Source organism: Phoxinus phoxinus (assembly GCF_949152265.1).
Source record: "Phoxinus phoxinus genome assembly, chromosome: 16".
NCBI classification, from domain to species: domain Eukaryota; kingdom Metazoa; phylum Chordata; class Actinopteri; order Cypriniformes; family Leuciscidae; genus Phoxinus; species Phoxinus phoxinus.
In genome coordinates, this window is record NC_136891.1 from 5,977,462 (window position 1) to 6,002,512 (window position 25,051).

Below are 25,051 nucleotides of genomic sequence, written 5' to 3' on the forward strand. Positions count from 1 at the left end.
GTTGGTCTCTACCTGAGTTGACGTCATTCACCACGCCGCTTTTTCAATGACGTAAGATTCGCATTGACAGGAATGTCCACTTACATGGCAGATGCAAATGCACGTATCCGATTCATATCCGATTTATTTCCACATATGAATGAGGCCTGAAACATGATCTGAGAATATCAGAATCCATGTGCATTTTTCCAGTTTACATGTTCATGGGTCATATCCAATCTTTGCCACATGGTAGGAAATAATCGGAATTGGGTCACTTGAACCATAATGTAAATGCGGCATATAGAGATCCTAAAGCACTAAAACTAAAATCCTAAAGCGAAAAGTCATGTGACAGGAAGTATTGCAACAATGCTGCAATTGGCTGATTACCATGTCAATATTCATCACTATGATTGGCTCATTACCTTGTAAATGTAATGAATATTAATATTTTTGACTTTAATGTTTTTTAAGCAACGTAAAAAAAAGAAAGAAAGTCTTTAATGTGACTTAATTTTAATAAAAAGAATGTTAAAGGGATATTTCACACCAAAAATGAAATTTATCTCATCGTTTTTTGAAAAATTAATGAACCAATAGGATCCAGTCTTGGACCCCAACGTTCTTAAAAAAAAATTACTTTTATGTTTTGAAGAAAGAAGGTCATGCAGGTTTGGAACAAGATGAGGGTGAGATAAAGATGACAGGATTTTCAAAAAAATATAGGACTGTTTTTTTTTTGTTTTTTTTTTGCTTGTTCATATTGTATGGTAAATCCATGAAAACATCAACCGGAAATGTAACATGAATTTCCTTTCAGAAGTCCACAACATCACTGAAATTAGTCCAAGCTAAAATTATTCGCAATGTCTAGATGTGCCCCAATAGTAGGTTTTTATGAAATAAAAATAAATAATGAATTGGATAGATAAATAATAAATAAAGTCTTTTAAATTTTGATTAAAGAGTTACTCTACACGTTGGACGGGATGTGTTATATTGTCCGACACCGGCCTTTGATCAATCCGATGAAGCTGATGGGAACTGACGAATGAGAAAAGGAAGAGGTAATTTGATTAACGCACTTAGTCATACAGTTGAAGAGCATGAAACCGATCCCCTTTGTCATGGTCAGAGCATATGCACAGACTGAGCGGCGGAAATGAAAAAGTCTGGACATATAGTGTCACAACAGGTACCATCTCTTAATTTGGTTCTATTACCAGCCCACACACCCCCTTAAGGATAGAGGTGTTAAATGGATCAGTTGCACACCTGAAGAGTAGTTTGTTGGCAGTGGGACTCCAGTTTTGGCTGCGGACTCCCACACAAGCCTAATGCTGTAATCTGAGCGGGCCAGTGACACGTACAGGAAGAAGTAAAAAAAGGCAGGGATCACCTTGCGCCTCTGAGCTGGTGCAGTAGTGTGTCACAAGAGACACCACCCATCTGCTTCGGCGGTGTCTTCATCACCCTCGTCTTGTTTCCTCCCACACGTTTAAACGCGATAGCTCAATCACACTCGGCACAAAAGGCCTTATCCGTTGTAAAACCCCCTCGAATCACTGACATGCCACCTGCGCTGCGTCCTGCACCGGACACAAAGGTTTCTGGGAGGCGTTCCCGCCCACAGCAGCCCACACACACTTTCACAAAGGCTGAAATGAAATATGTGCGCGGCACAAAGCCCAGAGACGGAGAGCACACACCTTGGCCCTGTGTTCGGTAATTGACTTTGATGTCACACTGACAGTGTTTGAGGTGTCTTGAGGGATGCTGGGAAATCCACGCATGGGGAACGAGGGGGCAGGGATCTTCTTTTATTCACTTTTACTCAACACGTATTCAGACGGGATCGAGAGAGAGAAAGCCTCCAAAACAAGACTTTGAACTTGAGTCAGTCATGAGGAACATTTGTGTTTGCCTAAATAGGTCTTTTTACACTTCAACAAATCCTGTGTATGTTCTCCCGGGTTTTATTTTAGATGCTCTTTAATGTTCTTTGAATAGCAGGGGTGAATGTGCCCGAGCAGCAAATACTAGACTCTTCAAAGCGGTAACATGTAATTACAGCACATTAGTTGATTTGTTGGTGGCGTGCATGTCTCCGTGTTGTTTTGATGTGCATGTGGGAAATGGAAGGTCTGTTCTCTTAGGCGAGAGAACGGCAAAACAATGATTTAACAAGAAAGTTCCCAGAGAATTTAAAGCATATTGTGACTTTTTTTTCACATCGTCTCTCTTCATAAAATTAGTGAGCTGCCTTGCTGCATACTGGCTACATAGGTGGCGTTCTAACCATCAAACTTCATAAGTGGCTTTTTTATAATGTTCTGCATAGGTTGAAACTAGAAAAGTTTGGAGTCGGTTACATTTTTTAAAAATGTTTTTGAAAGAAGTCTCTAATGGTCACCAATGCTGCATTTATTTGTTCAAAATACAGTAATATGTAATATTATGAAATATTGCAATTTAAAATAACTGTTTTCTATTTGAATATATTTTAAATGTAATATATTCGTGTGATGCAAAGCTGAATTTTAAGCACCATTACTCCAATCTTTAGAGTCACATGATCCTTCAGAAATCATTATAATTTGCTGATTTGATGCTCAAGAAACATTTCTTATTATTGTCAGTGTCGAAAACAGTTGTGCTGCTTCATATTTTTGTGGAAACCGTGATACATTTTGTTTCGCAGGATTCTTTGATGAATAGAAAGTTCAAAAGAACAGTGTTTATTTGAAATAGAACTCTTTTGTAACATTTTAAATGATTTACTGTCACTTTTGATTAATTTAAAGGTGCACTAAGCAACTTTTTTTTCATAAAATTTTTACAAAATGGATATAATAAGCGAGTACATCATGAATCCACCTTCCAACCCTGTGTTTTTGTCTTATCCTGAATCACTACAGGTCACCTATAATAAGTGTTTATATTGGGACTATTTTCGACTGGAGTATCCCAGTACATGCTTGACTCGCGTCATAGACATAAACAGAGAGAAGTAGTTCCGGCTACAATGTTCTTCCTCAAGACGCATGCAGTTTTGTTTAGTATACGCTAGAGTGCTAAAAGATACATAGTGTAAGTGCAGACCTGCACTTTGATAGTAATCATTTATTTAAAAAATACTATGTATATATTTAAATAATGTGATGTTTTTTATTCACCATTTCCCTCACTTCATCCACCATCTTTACCATAGTGCTTTTTGGATTGATTTCGCTGTGATGGCTTCGATCACCACAATGTTTGCTTCAAATTTGATCTGAGGATGCTGCTAACCTTTTGGAAAAGCCTTTAAATAATGAGCATAGACGATGATGCCTTGAAATGCTGCCATTGTAGGAGTCATTAGCTACGGTATGTTGCCAAGTGTAATTTTGGTGAAAAACGTATCACAAAACCCATTTGTGAATAGAGCAGCGTTTAGTCACATGATCTTTTTCCATGTGCACCTCTACTAAAGGTAGTTTCCATAGTTTACATCTTTAAGGGCGCATATACATTTTTGTTTTCAATTTTATTCATGTCTAGTTTTTTATCCAGCATTTTTGTTTTGTACAATATATATCCCACAATTTACATCAGAATATGTGGACAGAAACCCTGCAAACTCTTTGTGAAGACAGATCCTCTCTGTGAGAATGCGCTTCATGTGTTTTTCTTCTTAATGTCTTTTTTTTTTTCTTTTGAAGAAAGACAATATTGCCTTGGGACGATTATTCTTGACATACATAAATATGCTTTCTCCAGTCATATTTTGGTCTCTTAATTGTTATGTGCCACAGCTCAAATTAATCACAACTTAAAAAGCAATAATCTGTGGGAACTGTGTAAGAAAAGTGATAATTGTTAGTAGTACACGATTTAAAAAGACTGCCAACGAGTGTGAAGACATACATTTCTCACCAAATATTGTCCCTCCTAAAGATGCTCATAACTTTATATGTGATCTTACTGACATCATGTTGCTTTGCAATTTCACAAGTTCAGAAATGTATTTTTAATCACAAGTGTTTTATGGAACAACCGGAAGACCATATGTGGAAACAAAGCAGCTTGTTCTCATCTAAATTCAAATAATCCCACATATATGTGAACTAGCCACATGTTCATACCAACCTACACTTGACCACCGGTACACACTCAGCCCACACGCTGCCCATGACCTTCCCCTTCAGGCACAGTGGAATTTATCTTTCTGGTAAACAGCAAGCAAACGTCTGCTGGGACACTCCTCAGGGTTCAGGATTACAGTACGGTTAACCCAAGTCTGACGAAGCCAGCTCTTTACTGCTGTTTGCCTTCACCTCAACCCTGTGGCGACGTTTCGTCATGATACGTGTGTGCAGTTTCTTTGTGTTTGGGTCTACATACTGGAGCTATTGATTATTGATCAATTAATTAGGTTCAAACTTTATTTATAGTAGTGGTCCTCAACTGGCTTTGTTTCAGGGCCTAGCTTAGTATGGCAAGCCGTTTTTACTTTTATTTCATTCCCAGGATATAAATATATAAATTTTCATAGTTAAAATGCTAGTTCTTGGTATCAGGATTTAGATTTCTACTCGTAAGAATGGCAATTTTTCATATCATATTATTCAACTAGTAAAAAATTTCATTCTTGATATCAACAATGACATCATCACTCGCAAAAATATGAATTATTGATATCAACAATGATGTCATTACTCATATAAATATGAATTAGAATGCCATTCAAATTCAATTGTTGATATCAATAATTGATTTCTTAGTTGAAATTACAATTTCACGCATCAGAAACACAATTGTTAGTAAAAATCGATGGCAAGCCGCTTTAACTTTTATTTATTCGCAGGATATGAATTCTTGATATCAACGATTTCATTTTCACTAGTTAAAATGCAAATTTAAATATCAGGAATTACATTTCCACTAGTAAAAATGTTAATTCTTGATATCAACAATGACGTCATCACTCGCAGAAATACGAATTCTTGATATCAAGAATAAAATTTCAACTAAAAACTATCATTCTTGATATCTGTAATTATATTTTCACTTAGTTACTGTCACCATAGGCTGCCATTCAAATTAAATTGTTGATATCAATAATTTGTTTCTTACTAGCTGAAATTCCAATTTGACATATCATTAATTAAATGATTACTAGTAAAAACCACAGTTTTTAATTACTAGTGCAAATGTCTGTTGTATCTCAACAATTGAATTGCTACTATTAAAAATATTCATTTTTGAAATCAATAATTCGGTTGTCACTGTAGTGACAATGTTAATTTCTAATATCTTGAATGGGACTGTTGCTAGTATAAGAAAGCTATTTTAGATTAAATGACTCTCCTAATTATTGATATCAGAAATACATTTTCAGATCTCAGAAATAACAAATGTAACATGTTGAAATACATTTACAGATATTGAAAATAAACATTTCAACTAGTGAAATCTGAGTGCTTGATATCAGGAACTTATATTTTACTATAGTAACAAAGTAAATATTGATATAAAAAAATATGATTTTTACTATAAGAACTGTATTTCTGATATGTGAAATCGTAATTTCAACTCAGAAGAAATAAATTATTGATATCAACAATTGAATTTGAATGGCAGCCTGTGGTGACATTTAAAATATCAAAAATTACCATTGTTACTAGTAGAAATCTAATTCCTGATATCAAGAATTAGCATTTTAACCAGTGAAAATGTATTGTTGATTTCAATAATTCATATCCTGGAAATGAATAAAAGTCAAAATGGCTTGCCATACACATAGTGTGGAACCAAACCTGTTTTCTTTTGCACAAAATGTACATGAGAGACTGAAAAAGAAAATGCGCTTCAGCACATAGTTGGATGTCATTTGCATTTAGTGTTTTGTTTTCGCTGTCGTCTGCAAACCAATCAGAGCAAACCTGCGCTTGTGTCGTGACACAGTTGCATGAGATCCACTGATTTATAGATCCTCGAGGGGAAGATCATAGGAGGCTACTGTTTAGATACAGAAATGTATCACCATATTCTGTTTTGTTGTGTGATTTATTTTCAGTTAATTGGTGAAAATAATGTTTTATAAAGATCAGACAGTCTTGCCCTAGAGCTAGTTACATAATAGCATGTATAATTAGTGGAATTGGATGTCCTCCTGGGCTTTTAATCAGCAAAGTAACTGATTTAATTAGACTTAGATGTGTTGCGCATCTAGATGAAGATCTTAATGTCTAGAGGAGATCTTCAAGAGGATAATTATTTTTTTTCCAGTCACAACATCTCCTGTATTTTAAAATGCTCATGTTTTTAACACATTAAATGTATTTTCATCCTTTCATGTTAATAATGTTATTAAATGATTATGATTTAATCAGTTTAGCAGTTAAATCAAATGAGCAATACAACACTGCAGTGAATTTGAGACATCTGAGATCCCTGCCGTTTAATGCCAAAGAGTAATTTTGTTCAATTCTGAAAATGTCTAGATTGCACTGGTATGTCGCAGGCAAACCACAGGCGTATCGCTCCTAAAGTGCTGCGATTACCAATAATATAAATTCTCCCAGTGGGATTTGGGAAGACAGTCAAATGTTCCTTCACGAGTTAAAATTCTTCTGAGTTTGGTTCAACACCCTACATTAGATATTTGGATTTCAAAATGAGGCGCACATTTTGGCTGCTACAGAAAAAATACAGAAAAATCGCTCCAACTTTTGCATGAAGCAAAGACTTTTGCGTTTACTGTAGTTTCAGCATAACTGCAAACAAAAAAAAACAGCTGCAAAAGTAATTAATCATTTCAATCTATTGGAACCCATCTATATATATATAGAATATATAGAATATCTGAATATTAATATTTTGCATGGACAGAAAATGGGCAACCAAAACATTTTATCATTAGAAAGATGTCTGCGTGATGAGAACCCATTTGTTTTTTGGGCCATTTAAACTCATACAATCAACTTCCAGTGCTGTAGCAGGGCGAGAGAGTTCAAAGAGGTTGAATATAATCTGTTCAGACTGGAGCCGGTTCCGAAAGAAAATATTCCCCAACCCTAAAGTCATTGTGGCAGTATCATTACCCTTTACTCGCAGTAGCATTTTCTCTCAATTACCTCCCTGCTATCACATTTAGCCTGTTGCAACAACCATCACGAGAGTCTGAGACTGAGAAGACTCTTCTTTTTTTTTCTTCTTCTTCATTTTTGGGTTGTATTACCATTTTCCCCTAAGCACTGGGAACGACGAACTCTAGTTGAAATGTCTTGAAAGAATAGAGAGCTGGACAGGTTTGCACCCCATGAGAATGATTCGATTTCGAGGCAAACAATGGCAGCCTTATTTTTATGCAAAAGAAATATCAGACTAGTAGCCAAGCAAATCACCTGGTCCCACAGATTTCTGACGTCCTGGAATAATTCATTTAATCCACTGCTGTGCACATATGGCCAGGTTATATTTTAAGGTTTACGTTCAACTCTTTGCAGCTGCGTTAATATCCCAACTTTCCCTTTTTTTTTTTTTTCTTTCGCCCAGACTTTTTTTTCTTTTTTAAACACCTGAGCACAAGCCCTCCTGCATCCAAACAGGGAAATAAAGCCGGAGCTGTACAGCAGCGATGTGATAGGTGATAGCTCCCTTGCGAGTTGCTTTCTGGATACCTGCCTGTTTGGGTTGTCCTCTGGTTACTCAATCCACCAGTAGTTCATATTATACAGCCAATAAATCATCCTCAATCTACTGCGGGATGAGGTGAAATCCCCCCACATAAATCTCCTATTAGTTTTACCTCGCGCACAAAATGGAACTAACTGACTGTGGACACATGAGAACGGCGTAATAACTATAAATATTTTTCGACTAACCAGGCCGTTTCAGAGAGGAAGTAGACCCGTGCAATCCACAGCGGAAGGCGAAAGTGTGAGGTGGAATTCTGAAGGTTAATCCGGTCCAAAATAAGCACGCTGTTGTACAGAAGTGATACCCGACCCTCGTCCAGGAGTGCCTCGTGTGAGGGTCTGCTTTAGACTGATCCCTTGATTATTCCTCTGAATAAATCACTAATCCACACTCGCTCAATTAAACAGCAGATACCAGTTGGAAATGCAACCTAACCTATGCATGTAAAAGGAAGACCCTTTTTGTGGGCTGAATGTCTTGTTTTATATATAAAATAATATGTAGTTCCCACCAAAACTGTTTGGACAAAAATAGCTAAACAAAAACCATTGGAATGGTGCACACTTTTCAAGCAAATATCACACACACACACACACACACACACACACACACAAAAAACTTGGGTTTTTAATTATGATAAAACAATATAGTGCTCAAAAATAAGTATTGTGGCATTTAAGTTTGGAAGTTAAGTTAAGTTATGGAAATGATCCGGCTGCGTCTGTGTTCTTAAATTTGTCAGTAGATCACAAACTGAACTTTCCACTCCCATCTGTGCTTTTTAAGAATTGTGCCGTCACGCTAATTTGCCCTTGCAAAAAGTTATAAATGTAATCCGGACGTACTACATTCGCCATGTTGTTGTCACTGTCATGTGACCTACCAGCGTCAGGTGCGTCACTGCCATTCATTAACCCTCTCCCGTGGCCTTATGGGATAGTAAAGAGTCCATCGTACGCACACTTCAGGATCTCTCCGGAAGTACTAGGTCATTTGGGTACTTTTTGCCTTCTCTTTTATGAGTGTGAATTCAGTTTTCACAGTGTAAATGTGTAAATGCTTGCATCTCTAGACCAGTAAGCTACTGTTTTAATTTTTTTACATTTTTAATGTATGTTTTGTATTATATTTACGATAAGTTTGTTACAGAAAATGATCAAACAGCCTACTGTTGCTATTACTTGGTCATGCGAAGACGTTTGCAAGCCGCAGGTAAACATACATCTCAAGCTCAGCTCAGTATATAAAAAAAAAATCAATATTTAAAGAGTGTATATTAACCTGCCATCAAATTGCAGTTATAAGGTAGGCCTCATCGGAATATCAGTGTGACATGTTTCTCAACACAATTCACTCACGCGGGGAACCAGTCGCACGCTAAGTCAGGGAGTATAAAAAAATCTCTGAGCTGTCGCCATGGCAACAGCCTTCAATCTCTTATACTTGACTTTAGTGTTACGAGTATTTTAATGGGAGCCTTTGTCACGTATTAGCAGCCTTTTTTAATTCCCCTCTTCCCCCTCACAAGCCGCAAAAGTTCCTTTTCTGTTCCTATTTTTATGTACAAGTGATCTCAATTAAGGACCTCCATGAAGGCTAGAGGCGGCAGACAGTCATGCCAATGAGAGCAAAAAGGAAATTGTCTTTGTAGCCTGCCACCAAAACCAACCCCCACTTCTCCATCACCACCACCACCACCACCACAGCCCCCCCACTCCACTTTCCATAACGAACACAGCGCACATCCCAAAAAACCATCGTGTTCCTGAAATTTGCGCCCATAGCACGGGTCCAATTTGCTCTCGGAGCCAGTTCTTGTGCCTCGCTGGCAACCCACAGTCCTGAAGATCTCGTCTGCACTGATGAAGTCACTGACCAGTCAATGACAAAACGCCAATTATAGGCTCAGATTAAATCTGGGGGTTGAAAGGCTGTCGTGAAGGTCTTCCTGATGAGGTAAGGCCACGAATTCTGCGCACGACTCATCATCACCATCCCGCTCTGCGCGCGCGCGCATGTTCTCGTGAAGCGTGCCAAGGATGGAAAGTAACTATTTCAAATTGGAAGCCTCCGTAGCCCCATCAAATTGCTCCCCACATAAAGCCATAATTAAGTGTCTCAAAAAATGCACCACTGTGAAATAGAGCCCTGATCCAGGGACTTAAGTGGCTGTACTTTTCCTCTCAACCGTCGAAAGAATGCAGGACGAGAAAGAAGCGGAGAAAAACACTCATGTAGCACGTTACATAATCCCAGGGCTGTATGAATCTGAATTGGAGTCATTTGGATATCATTAAAGCCCTGGAGCTCTGTGTCTCTTCGTGTTTACATTACCAGTCAACAATGGTTTCTTTGTCCCGTGTCATCACTTATAATTCGGGGTCTGTGGGGGGGGGGGGGGGAGTGTTGCTGGCGGATTTTTTAGCATGACTACTTGTCTGGTTGCGTTGAAACCGGCCTCTTTCAGCCGTCTCTGATGAGCGACCCGCGCTGGATTACGCTGTCAGCTCGACGCATCACGGCATCAGCAGATAAGGGTTCGGTTACGTTCGGCTTATCACATCATCAGCGTTTGAGCTGGTTCCAATCCAGCACGGGTGTCTGGTGACAAACAGCTCGGAATAGCGCGCAGTAATCCCGGGTTCTTGCTCGGTGGATGCCTTCTAACCCCTCATCTTTGTAGCACATCATAGCCAGCTGTGTGGGCTCCGTTTGGCTCATTAGGAGATCAAACGAGACGCCCCGAAAAGAAGTGGGCAGAGCTCTCGAGGCACAGCGAGCCACTCCAATCACGTGCCTTCGCTCAACGCTGATATTGCTGGCAGATGGCGGCCATACTGTACCGGCAAAGTGGATTCAGATGTGATAAATGCTCTTTGATATCTCGTCGTGTATATGATTCAACACGCCTCGCTGTTTGGACATGTCGACAGTTGCTTTATTCCTCTTATTAGGTTTTATTTGCATCATTGTTTTATTGATAGCCGTTCGGCGTCCATCTGCGAGGCATTATTAACATAATTTTCATCAACATTGATTTCATTTCCCAAACAAATCAGCGATTGAGACTCGAGCAAAAATCAGGCGAGCTGTCGGAATAATAGACAGGGTGTTTGTGAATTCAATCGTATCTGCTTTGATTTACCTTTTTTTTTACGAATTGAAAATTGATCTTTAATAACGTTGGCCAATCTTGAACACATTTTCGGTGCTCGGGGCGAACGGAGAGGCGGTGTAATTCAATCGCAACTTGTATAACTCAAACCATTTTTTCTCTCTCTCTTAACGACGTGCCAGATGCATGTCAGGGCTTCCTGAAGCTTTTCCTATCCCTCCCACATACAAGAGACGCACACCGTGCCCAAGAAACCGTCGCCACCCCCACTCATGCCACCCTGCAAGACATTCATACAGTATGTGTGTCAATACTAAGCTACTTCAGCCTGTTTTCTAGCTGTAGGTATGAATCTGAATCCCTGATTTTTTTCATGACAAAATGGCAATATCTGAAGGTCTCAATGTTAGCTTCAGGATATTGTAAATGTCTTCGTGTTCTTTCACGTTTTTTTTCTTCTCTACTCTTCAGGAACATGTTTAAGGCATATGCTTTCCCCTACTACTGAAATATTAGTTTAAATGTTAAAGCTGAAGGAGGTACCAAGACAAACATTTGGGAGAATTTTGATTGACTGCTGTCACTGATTGAGCCAGATCGATTTCTCTTGCACGTTTCTGCCAAGATTAATTAGACGCTTTGTTTATATCCTATTTTGTTTATTGGCCGTGTCTGTGTTCCCTTCGAAATTACCTATTATTCCAATGAATTTTTAAATGTGTGAAACATATTGCAACACTTATGACTCGGGTTAATCACGATCCGTTGAGCCAGAGGGAGAGATTGCCATCTACAGTATCACTGTGAGATGGAGAGCTCGAGTTATTAGATGACATGTCTTTTACACGGAAGGCTGTCTATGGATCCTCTGTTCAGAGAGTCAAAAGAAGCTTTGCTCAAAGGGTGTTAAAAGTCTGTGCTTTATGGGGTAGCAGTGCGTGTGGAAAGTGTATAATATGATTGTGAAAATATTCTGTCATTATGGCTCACTCAAATGATCCCAGCATGTTGCTCTGTGAGTCACACTTTCTTAGAAAAAGATGAGAAGCTTTCATGTAACTCCACTTAATTTTCTTTGGTAACACTTTTACTGTATGTTACATGTCGTTTTTATTGTAATTATAAATTATAATTAACTAACCCTATACCTATCCTAATCCTAACCTTATAGTAAGTGCATGTAGTTAATTAATATTACTCAGTACTTAAATGTATAATTTCACCAAGGACCCCTTAAAAAAGTGTAGCATTTTCTTTAATTAAACTCCTTTTTTGGATTGGAGGGTAGTTCTTTTAATAGCAGATGTCACATGTATTTTAAAATGTTAATATTATAGTATTTGTCAGCCAAAACAATAATTAAATATTGTGTTAATATTTAGAAATGTTAACTTTATTAAGACACGTGACAGCAGATACTTATAGATATAAAGTGGAAAAAAATTAGTACTTTCTGAATTCTAACCATAATTTAAAAACTTCCAATTGGCTTTTTTTCAGTGTTTAAAAAAACACAACATATTAAATATAAGTGAAGTTCTTGTAATCACCATGTGTGGTTTAATTAATTTATGCATGCAAATTCTATTGCCATTGTGCATAGAAAAAGGACCTAGCCTAATTAAATAATGTCCTTTCTGTTACTGGTTTCAAGGAAAACATGATATTTTCATAATACAGTAATTTAATCTATTCAGGACCCACAAAGACAATTTCCATTCAGATCATATAAATTATAATAGCAATGCAGTTTTAAACACTCACAGGCAGAGTCACAGACTAAAGATCGACATGATCAGTGTTGAGTTGACTTCAGTTGAAATTTTATGATGTGATCGGGACATCACGTGTTTGATTGGCATCACTTTAATGATTGCATGATGCTGGAACTATATGAACCACAAAAAAGAGAAATCCCTGTCTTCAAAGATCAACCACATTGGAAGCAACAAACATTTCGCCTCCTGAGCTCTTTTCATCCTTAAAGCTTAATTTGATCCTGCGCTCTCCAGGGAGCGCTATTAGAGAGAACTTACTGATCCTACACACCAGAGACAAAACATCGCCTTATATTTATTATGAACAGATATTGTTTATATGCAATGAAATCCGACTGTCTCTACTGTACCTCTTTATCCGGACTGAGAGCGATTGCGTGCCAGCGCGCTCTAGTGCCGCTGCTAACACGTTTTCTGATTCGTTTTTTTAGACAATTTGTCTAATCTGCTATGATCATATTCATACAATCTTAAAACTTTTTCAGAGACACGACCAAACCGTGCACGTTCACAGTGTGCCGGTGAATTAAGCGCCTTTTAATACAGGAAACGTAGTTAATGACGACTGAGCGCAAAGCGCCAATTGAAGTCTGTTTGAGTGTGTGTGTGTGTGTAACCCGCAGCACTTCCCAAACTCATCAGACTGCAGCGCTGAGCGCACGGAGAGGGACTGACGGCGCTCCTCACACGCAACCAGAGGACATACGTTCGTTTTCGGCTAATTTCGACTGTTGTGATGCGCATTCCCGTAGATCCCAGCGTCGGCCGGAGGTTCAGTCCGCCGGTGTCGGTGAAGATGAACGATGTGAACCCGAGCGCAGGACAGCAGCAGCAGCAGCACCAGGACAGCGCGGTGGTGCCGAGACTCCGCGCGCAAGAGAACCGCTCCATGGCCGAGATCATCGCCGACCACCCCGCCGAACTGGTCCGGACCGACAGTCCAAACTTTCTCTGCTCGGTCTTGCCTTCTCATTGGAGGTGTAATAAAACCCTACCGGTTGCGTTTAAGGTAAGAACTCGTTTTTAAATGTGCATCTTGGAAAATGCTTTAGTCTTTATGACTACGTAAATAGTAATTTATTAGAGTGACGTGTTTTAAATGTGTAACATGGGCACTGGATGTAATGTAAAGTGTTTGGACGATTGTTCTGTTAGTTTTTAGGTCTGCATAACTTTGTCAAGTGAAAAATGAAGCTTGTGCATGTCAAATTTTCTATGCAGTTTTAACACTTCTGACTGCACTGAGAAATAAGAACATAATTACAGTAATATGATGTCTTAATTTAATAAAACATATTTAAACAGCATTATTAATAGGCCTAATACATTATATACCAAAATATTTTGCGAAGTGCCTTTTAGATTTTAACTGTAGCATGTACTAGAGATCGAGATTACTTGTACATTTTTATTTTTATTGTTAATATTTATAATATTTATTTGCTGTTCCTAAGGGCCCATCAGCTGACATTTATACGAAAAATACTTCATATAATTGTATTAATTTCAGTTAGTTTAGCTGAATGTGTCTATTTTGTCACAGATAGTTACTGTGTCAGTCTGAATTGTGCCTTTGTACTATTTATACTCTAGTAATTGTGTGTGAACAGCAATTTTCCCCCTTAATAACAAAATAGACTTTACTGGAGCAAAGCTTCATTTAATAAGAAATAATGACATTGCTCTGGCCTTATTCACTGTTTGATGTGTAATTTCGGCCTGTGGCAGAATCATTGCTCTTGGCTCGTGTTTATAGTCAGGCCTGTGCAGGTGTGGTTAGCTATTTGGTAATTGCCAGATTAGTAGCTAGATTAGTAATGATGAAATAGAATTCCAAGATCATATGCAAATATATCGCTTTAGGTGCAATATGCTGAGTCTGATGTAAACTAACTTTTAAAATGTTTAATAACGATAATGATAGATTGTCACACAAGCACAGCATAGACATTACAATAAATTATTTAATAAATCATATTTATTATTTTATGCCAGCTGCTTTTTAGACCGCTTCAATCATGCATTACAAGCCAAATGCATTAAAAGTTAAAGAGATAGTTCACCCGAAAATGAAAATTCTGTCATTACTCAAGTTGTTCCAAACCAAACAGCTGATGGCACCCATTGACTTCCAAAGTAGGAAGAAAATACTATGGAAGTCAATGGGGACCAAAAACTGTTTGGTTACCAACATTCTTTGAAATATCATCTTGTGTGTTCAACATAAGAAAGAAACTCTTTTTAGAGTTTAGAACAACATGACGGTGAATTTTCGTTTTTGGGTGAACTATCCCTTTAAAACTTTTTTTTTTTTTAAGTAATGATTATTTTCTTTTCATGTTAAATCTGCATAAATACGCACATATGTTCAATTGTTTGCATGAAATCCTGCTATTAAATAATAATCAGAAGCCGCAGGAGCTGTCTGAAGAAGCTGCTGAACAGAACATGCGCTGTTTGAACCGTTGCATCATGCTTCTGTCCGCAGGTGGTGGCCCTGGGAGAGGTGGCTGATGGGACGGTGGTCACAGTGATGGCTGGGAATGATGAGAATTATTCAGCTGAGCTCAGGAATGCCTCAGGAGTTATGAAAAACCAGGTGGCCCGCTTCAACGACCTGCGCTTTGTGGGCCGAAGCGGAAGAGGTCAGTCCACTTTTTGAGAAATGTTTAGAAGGTTTTCGGATTGTTTAAAATGATTTAAATCCCTCATCATGCAGGTTTACATTGGGAATGTATTTATATCAAGGGTGGCTTGAATTTGTGCAGAAAATAAAAAATAAGTTTAACTGTCACTCAAAAATTTGGCCACACCTTTTTTATTATGACTGCTTTCATGTTAGAGTAGTACGGAGCCCCTGAAGGGACATGGTGATGAAGAAGAAAAAAAGATGAAAAAATAATTTGCAAGGGAACGTAAATCATTGCCAAATCATTTTTCCTCCCATCTCATACTGTATATTTTTTTCTTCACCATGTCCCTTTTGGGGGTCTGTAGAATATTGGTAGCTATCAAATCATGAAATAACCAAACATGATAGTTCTAGAATCATGTATGGTAAACAAATCATCCTTTTAAACCACATTAAAGGTGTTCACATGGATATCGGACCCTTGTTGAGGCTTTCCTTCACTATTTGGCCCAACTCATTCAATGTTTTAATTCTTTTTTTTTATTTATTAAAATGCAAAGCACTCACCGCGTTCTCCTAGCTAGCTGAGACCTATATATCAGTAAAATAATGCAAAAAAGGTCTGCACTCTAAAAATACTTTTATGAGTATCAAGCAGGAAATCAATTTAAAGATTAGTTAAAATGCACAATTACAGTACACAATTGATATGTAGGACCATTTTATATTTAGCTACAAAATTAATTAAAAGTATTATACAGTAACTTTTACATCATAAGGTTTTGATCATCACGAGAAACTTAATTTCAAGCTTGTCCAAGCAATGCACTTTATTAGGTTCACTCCTGTTTACACAGGTTTGCCATTCCAGATTATACGATCACACCATGCGTTTTTCTATTAAGCTTAATCATTTTGTGTTTATGTACACTTGCACAATGTCATGTGGAGAAATCCTCCAGGGAGATTTGGTAACAGAGGCACGCGGTCAAACAGGGACACATGACATTCTTAGAATAATTATAGTCAGTCTGCGTACTGAGCTATCAGTTACGAGCCGACACCGTTGTGAAACCACATCACCACATTGGCGGTAAGAATGCACTCATTAAATTACAGGTCTGTGTGCGTTCTGCACTAAGGTTTCTCATACCGTCGACGGCAACTTAGGTGCCTGGTAGCGGTCCTTTGTGCGCTGGATCATTTTGCATATTGCTCAGATTATTTTATTAAGGGTAAAGCGTTAAATTCTGTGCGTTTAGAATCACGGCATGAAATTGTAAAAATAATGATTCTTTAAAAAAGCCTATAATTCTCTCCATTGGGAAATAACGATAATTTATTAACCTTTAAAGATAGCATTACCGTGAGATATGAGGTTGTTAATCAATAGTATTTGTTTCTGTTGAAGCCGTCAGCCCGCCTTATTTCAGTTTTTTTTTAAATGTTATATAATCGTGTTTAATAATCATGTTAAAAAACTACATTAGCCATGATGCTGTACATAAATTCCACCAATCAGAGAGTCGCCACAAGCAAATCTCGCCAAAAGAGCTCTTTAGCTCCGCCCACTCCCGGATCTTGAGTCTGCATACTGCAATAATATACTTAAAATATAATGTTTTTATATATATAATCAACATTTTTAAATGAGTAGTTTTATATTTTTCTATCGTTTTTCATTTGATTATGCTGTTCACAATGCTGCATGGGTTTGTAGTTTTTTCATTCATTAAAGCCGTTAAGTTTAATAATCTTTGTATTTTTTCAAATATAGTTTTGCTTCAAAATCGAAGTTTGCAATATTATGATTCACCTCATAACTGTTTGGCTTGTTTTTTGGCTTAAAACGCTTTAATGAAGACTATTTTTGAAATTCATACGGGAGAAATAAATAGGGGGGAAAATATGCCGCTGAAAAAGATAGCCACGCCCCCAAACTTACACCATTGGTTTATTAAAATTGAAGTTCTATAATTAGACAGACTAACCTGCAAATAACTTATTTATTGTTGTCTCTGCATGGAGGAAAGTGAAGAATTACACACTTCACTAAATGTAGTTTAAACAAACGTTTAAATAGAAATCTTTTGCTTCCTTGATTCTTAAAGCTTCATGTTTTTTGACACTCTGAGATTTATTTCTACTTTTGATTTATTAGATTCCAGGGCACGATGACATATTGTATTACCAATATGTTCAAATTATTTTTACATTATGAGAGCCATTTGGTCATATTTAATTCTATTTTATGATCGCAAGTCTTATGAATTCACTGTCAGCAGATCTGTGCTGCTGTGTGGTGCTGAGATTCCACGCGTCTTGCCAGCTGTTTCCCATCGTTGCCAAAGTATTCCACCCACTACTTCCTGTCTCCCCAGCAAACCAGGGGCATTCATGAGTAGGAACCATTGGAGCGTCATGTTAATCCCTTGTTCCCCCGTATTAAACCACCAGAGAGCACAAATTGTCTGGAAACGGTGTTTAGGGAAGTGAGCTGTCTAGATTGTCGATGCCACAGTTTAGCGTCGCGCAATTTCCCAGCAGCCCACTGTCCTGTTCATGTTCTGAGAGCAAGAAAAAGTAGAAGAAAATGATGCTGAAGTCATTATTGCTCAAATCTGTAAATATCCCCGCATTATAAACTCAAGGAGCTCAGTCTTGCTTTGACACTGAGTAAAGCCCTTCAATGTTTCTGTGTTTGCACAGGGAAGAGCTTCACCCTGACGATTACAGTATTCACAAACCCACCGCAAGTGGCCACTTACCACAGAGCCATTAAGGTCACGGTGGACGGACCGCGGGAGCCCAGGAGTGAGTACACCTTATATTACATACGGCTGTGACTAACCACATCCACGAGGCCTGTCATCACGTCCACCTCTCTGTTGGGCCGCGATCGCACCTCATCAAAGGCTTGCGGTCACTCGTGCATGTGCTAGTGATTGATTTATTTATTTTCTGATTTCTGCCTCAATCGGTTTGTCGTGAAATCATTGCCGGAGAAATTCTCTCAGGGTAGACAGATTGATGGCTTTCATTTTTCTTTGAACAGACTGGAGACTTGGTTTTCAGGATTGCTATTACTATTGGGAAATACATATACGTACAGTATATATCCAATGAAGTCAGCATTAGTCATGGAAGGGATTGTGGTACTTTTTCATATTTTCTGTTTAACATACAAATATAGTTATGATTTTTTTTCAGTTTTATGTTTAAAAATCAGTACCACAAACCCTTCCATGACTAATGCCGAATTCATTGGATATATATATACTATAATTTCTGAGAGAAATGGGATATTCAGTGGAATAATTGAATGCTTTTGCAAAGTTGTGAAATATTTTGTGACGAGAGAGGAAAAACTTGAACGAATCACTAGATTTGGTTCTTTTTTTTTCAATAAATCAGTTGAGCCAATTGGTGAATCATTTTTAATCAAACACTGAGTCATTGGATTGAATCAGTCAGATAACTCATTGAATCGTTAGTCTAACGTACTGAACTGAAGATTATTGTCTGGTAACACTTTATTTTAAGGTGGCATAGTTACACGTTACTTACTATTAATAACAGTAAATTACATGTATGTATAATTACAAGCAACTAACCCTAAACCAAATTCTAACCCTAACCGTAACTCTATAGTAAGTAGTACATGTAGTTAATTAATATTACTTTGAGTCAGTACAGTGTACCTTAAATGTCCCCTTAAAATCAAGTGTCACCATGTGTCCTTCTTAAAATGAGTCATTACTGTGATGTGTACTTTTAGAAAGGTTAGTGAAACCCATAGTTGTCTATATGACATGTTACATATAGTTAAAGATATATATACACAACAGACAATTAGAGTTTTGTTTTGATAGTTTTAAAGTCAACATGAATCAAAATTGGTATTGATACTTATACACTAATACTATTAATACTAATATTCAATTATAAAACGTATATTAATATTCTTATTGTGAACAATTCGTCAGTGCCTATTTTCCAATATCATCAAATATTAAATAAAAAAATGATCTATTTTTTTTACATATTTAAACATTTTATTTTGTTATTCATTTTAAATTACCATTAAATATTATTTTAATAAAATGTATATTATAAAATAATATTTATTATGATTAATGATTAATAAATATTTACTATGATTAGTATTCTTTGGATATTTTATTAGATTTTTTCTCTCTACAACATAAACTTGTGTGGGAAACACTGCAGCGAATTGTCCACCAACAAAATAAACAGTGGATTCTGACTGATAGAGAAGTGGCACTTTTGCGAGTTGTTCCTGGTGGCCGGCTGGCCTGTCGGTGTTATCTTAATCAGCTGTCTGTCTGAGCATTAGGTTAGTGTCTGCACAGAGGTTCTACCGCGGTAACATTGTGCTTGCATCAGCTTGTTTTAATGGCACTTATAAAACAGCGGAAAAAAAACCCTACTACATCTGTCAGTGCCAACTGGTCTGGCAAGCAGCTGTTTTACTTTATTATGAAAAATATATACTTTCGTCTTGGCTTAGAAATCAAGCCTATCACATCCCTAACAACATTTCTGCCTTTCTTTTTCTCTCTGACTTTCAGACTATTCTCAATGAACACATATGGTACTAGTATTTAGAGGCTGTATATGGTCTTGATTCTTCATTGTATTACAATGGCCTCTAGCAACTGCAGGCCTTGTCTTTGATGTTGAAGACTTCCTCTATTTCTGCCTTATCTATAAGTGAAGTTTTTGAAAGGCTTGCAGGCCGTGTTATTGTGCGTATGAACAGATGAAAGGCTCTTTTACGGGTGGCTTTTAGTGTAGCGCTGATCTGATTTTGGAAAGCTCCGGTCTCCGCTTACAATATGCTGTCAGATTGCAATTAAGAATATCACATCTCTGATAGACCGAAAGTTTTCAGTTTTAAAGTTTAGTGCATATATTGCACAGTATTGTCTGTATACTGCTTATTATTTTTTTAAAGAAGTATGTGAAACCGTATGCAGCGTTAAAGTGATAGTTCACCCCAAAAATAAAAATTGTGTCATCATTTACTCACCCTCATGTTGTTTCAAAACTGTATGACTTTCTTTTTCTGTTAAACACAAAAGAAGACATTTAGAAGAATGTTGGTAACCAGACAGTTGACCGTAGCCATTGACATAGTATTTTTTTTCCTTGGCATGTTAAAAATTGTGGTTTAAAAATAGACTTTGATGTCACCAGTTCATTTCCACACTGGAAATGAAAGTTAAAGTGCAATGCATTGTGGGATTCAGTATTAAATGCAGTGTGTTATTGTTGTATACTGAAATAGCATATACTACTACTTTTTATCCAGTATATAGTATGTATACCGTGCATAATATGCCAATTTTCTTTATGCATATATACTATTTACCATGGTAAATACTGTGTGCAATACTGTGTCCCATAATACAATGCAATGGACTTGACCTTTCCTTTCCAGTCACAATTGTTAAAATAACATTTTTTATTATTATTATCAATGTTGAAACCATTCTACATTCCGTTCAGGATTCTTTGAAATATAAAGTTCAAAAGAAAAGCATTTATTTGAAATATATATATATTTTTTGGGTAACAATAATGTATTTACTGTCACTTTTGATCAATTTAATGTGTCCTAGATGAAAAATGTATTTTATTTTTTTACTGTTTGAACAGAAGTGTGTATATTTATATATTTTTTTTATATTTTAGGGCCTATATAACAATAAAGTATTAATTTGTCCTGTAATTTAAGTCATGTCTATTTTATCAACTGATATAGTTATGCATTTTTAACTATTATTGAAAGTGTCCCATAATGCTATGCACTGGACTTGACCTTTCCTTTCCGACCACAATTTTGTTAACGTACAGTAACTGGTAACTGGACACCACTTGCCTGAATTGAACATGTAATGTGATATTTTGTAACCCCCACCCCCCAAAAAAGGGGTAATATGCCTTTAAAAAAAAAAAAAAAAAAATTCCAATGATCGTATCACATCCTGTCTACTGAGAATCTTCCATCTGATGGATTTTTGAAGGCAGCATAGATGTATCCTCCACTGCCGTTGATATCCCACAATCCTGTATTTTTGTGGAAAATACCCACTTTTAATGTCATTTGGTAATTTCGTTTGGTGCCTTCACGCGCAAACACTACGGCTGTGTTCGAAATCGCCCCCTATACCCTCATTCACTATTTCTCTACATTACTACACTAATATAGTCCACTTGAAGGAGTGAATGTAAACGAGTGAGTGAATCCGGACACTGAGTGTGGCTTTTGCACAGTTTGTGCTTGCTGTTTAATAATCATTTGAAACTTAGCAAACTGGCAGCTCCGGTAGTAATGAAAATATTTATCTTGATCTCTGTCATGAAAACTAGCATGTGTAAACCTTAATTAAACAATCTAATAATCAATTAAAAAGGAATGTATACCTGTGATATTACGCTATAGCCACATTGGACACGCGGTTTGGAAAATGGATGGATGGATGATTCAGCTGCGGCTCCATCTTCTGGCGAGACGCGGGAATTAATTTGGCATGACCTTCACAGTGCATTATGGGTATAGCTGTTGAGCATACATTGGTTGTACACTCGTTGCTGTGGTGCATTACGGGATTGAGTGCACTCGATAACAAGAAGTCAGCTTTCGGACGCAGCCAGTTTAGACAGTTTAAAGTATAAAAGTCTTGAAACATCTACTGTACAAGAACTTTGCTGGTGTTTGGAAATATCCTGAACACTTACTGCTATTAAAAGAGAGAACACATACAGCAACGGCATCAATTAAGCAGAGACGAGGAAACAAATGAACCCAGAAATAAATGCGCAGTATTGGTCAAACATCACCTGCGCTCTGAGCATGTGCAGATGTCCATGCGTTCGCTATGGGACGAATCACATATGCCCTCTTAATAATTTCACGTTTCGCACTGATTTTATCGAAGAACGCCTCATTTGCAATTCTGCCTCATTAAACCTGAAATTGGCGTTAATGAGCAGGTAATTTGGGAAGAGGCCCGTCTCGAACGTTCAGACAATGCCTACAGTGTGCCGTCAGAGTGTCCTGATGGAACATCTCTACGTGTTTATATTTTTTAAGAATCATAGAAATAACTGTAACATGTTTTTGTACATCAAATTATTATTATTTCAGTCAAAATATCCTCATTATGTCCAGCACAGGTGGCTGTACTGCTCGTGTTTTTCCCCATCCACCACACAGGCCTCATTCTGAGGCTGATATCCAGTACAGGAAGCGTATTAATGTGTTTGTGTGTTTAATAGATCTTGATGGGTGCCATATGAACTGTGAATCAATAGGGCCAGGAAAGCGCTAGACAACGAGAGCGTTGAGCATTTCTCCGTGACAGACGTCTCTCTCTTGATTGGCTCACACATGGGCTTTTCTCTCAGCCAGAAGTGCTCAGCTCAAGTCCATACACCTGTTTTTTATTGCAGTTGTATCATAACAGTGCATGCTGTCCTAACATTTGAATTGAATTATGGAGAGAGTGTTTTAAAGGTTATTGCAGGAATGAGAGTCATGGATATGTCATTGCTACTTGTTGCTAAATGGGTGCCGTTCAATCGTTTTTAAGTTGCAAGGTCAATGTTTCTTCATGTATTAATTTGCTGGACACTTTTGCACTTTACTTCTTCCAATAAAAATAACTCATAAAAAGTAAAAAATGTTTATATATATGTACACTACTGTTCAAAAGTTTTGGGGTTGGTAAAAAAAATTCTTCATGATTTGTTGTGCTCACCAAGGCTGCATTTGCTTTATCAAAAATACAGTGAAAACGGTAATATTTCACAGTAAAACATTATTAGAATTTAAATAACTGGTTTCTATTTTAAAATATTTTATAATGTAATTTATTCCTGTGATGGCAAAGCTGAATTTTCAGCATCATTACTCCAGTCTTCAGTGTCACATGATCCTTCAGAAATCATTCTAATTGGCTGATTTGATGCTTCTGATTATTATCAGTTGAAAACGCAGGACTTTTTCAGGAATTTCTGATGAATAGAGAGTTCAAAAGAACAGCATTTATTTGAAAAATGTTTTCTAAAAGTCTGTCACTTTTGATCAATTTAATGTGTCCTTGCTGAATAAAAGTATTAACTTCTATGATTTTTTTAAATATTTTGATGATATAACATATGATGTTTAAAAAACATTTAATAAAAAAGCGATCCCAATAAATTAGAAATGTACAGAAATGGTGTGATTTCAGAAGCACTTCAGCATGTGTGTTCCTCGTACACTCCAGGAAAGAAAGGGATCAAATTAAAAACAGATTTTATTGGTTACTTCAAACTATGCCTTTAATAGTTCCAGCAATGCAATATAGTGTGTACCGTATTTGCAATACAATGGTTTTTTTTTAATATTTCGCTATATGAAATGCCTGTTCCTTCGTGATCAAACCCATGATATTGCGAGTTCCAAGCTTTAGAAGAAAATTCTTTGTCCATTTATTTTATTTTTTTTGTCCCCACCCCCTTTTTTTTTGTTTAAGGCAAAAATTCAGAAGGTTTTCTATGTTAGGGTTAGAGTCATGATAGAGTATATAGTTTGTACAGTATAAAAATCATTATGTCTATGTAAAGTCCCCGTTAAACATGTACAGTACACCCAAAAGGTGTGTGTGTGTGTTTATGGTAAACCCTACATGATAGGGACAAAATGTCCCCACAAAGTTGGCAATATCCGAAATCCTTGTCCTTGTGGGGACATGTTTTTTAAATGTAACAATGCAGAAAGTTTTTTGTGATGGGTATAGGTTTACGGGTAGTGTTAGTGTACAGTATAAAAATCATTATGTCTATGGAAAGTCCTCATAAAAAAAAAAAACGAAAACAAATTTTCATGAAATGTAAAAATGCAGAACGTTTTCTGTGAGGGTTGTGTTTCGGGGTAGTGGTAGAGGACAGAATACACAGTTTGTACAGTACAAATATAATTATGTCTATGGAAAGTCCCCATAAAACATGGAAACCCAACTTCTGTGTGTGTTTGGTGTCTAATAGCACTCATTAAGCGTCATTTGATCTAATAGTCTGGGTGGAGTTGGTTAAACTAACATGCCTGCGCTGGGGGCCCAGTGTAATTATGGATTCAGTGTTAGACTGTCACTGTGTAACACCTATAGGAAGTGCTCTATGCATCTCTGTCTCTCCACAGCTCAATCACAGCAGTCTGTTAGAAGTCACAGAGACCACAAGTAAATCTGCTCAAAATCACCTTTCAAGTGAATTTGCTTGAAGCTAAAATCCCAAATCTGACACGAGTCTCATTGTTTTGACAATCTCACACATCAACGAGTTGAAAGGGGATAATCATTTATCCTTAGCAATAACAGCAGCTGATATTACAGTAAAAAAGCCAGATTTGGCGCGTCGCGCGGCACTCCTTTCAAAACAGACCACACAAGACTGATAGACATTATTTAAGCTTACAATGAATGTAAAAAGAAGTCGGTTTCACTTAGCAGAGGCGTCACTTTGGGGCGAGTTAAGTTTACAATGAGAACTGCTCATATAAACCCAACCAAAACAAGAGAGGAGAAGAGGAGAAAACCAGAACCGCAGGCTCGATCCGTTCAGACTGTGTGTGAAGGTGCCAACCACCGAGGTTGTGTGTGTGTTTGCGTCTGGTTTGGATAGTTGCTGCGTATATCAGTGCTGCTTCATTAGAAGTCGGGAAATACTGATGGCGCCCTGTTCCGAGTCACACTGCTTTCATATCCGCATGGAGGTGATGAAGAAGTGTGCCTGCGGTTTGAAGTGTGTGTGTGTGTGTGTGTGTGTGTGTGTGTGTGTGTGTGTGTG

The 25,051-nt window shown here is 37.3% G+C and overlaps 1 protein-coding gene across 14 annotated transcripts in view; it reads left to right on the plus strand.

Moving 5' to 3' along the window:
* The window catches only part of runx2b (RUNX family transcription factor 2b), a 132,303-nt gene that overhangs the window by 88,744 nt on the left and 18,508 nt on the right, over positions 1-25,051 (plus strand). For 10 of the 14 annotated variants that reach the window (XM_079584837.1, XM_079584840.1, XM_079584839.1 and 7 more), the window contains 3 exons: positions 13,314-13,570; positions 15,050-15,206; positions 17,903-18,007. In XM_079584837.1, coding sequence (XP_079440963.1) covers positions 13,358-13,570; positions 15,050-15,206; positions 17,903-18,007 — 475 coding nt within the window. In that variant the 5' untranslated portion in view covers positions 13,314-13,357. Of the gene's footprint in view, positions 1-13,185; positions 13,571-15,049; positions 15,207-17,902; positions 18,008-25,051 lie in introns of those variants that run through there. The other 4 variants (XM_079584833.1, XM_079584834.1, XM_079584830.1 and 1 more) reach the window with 2 other exon arrangements.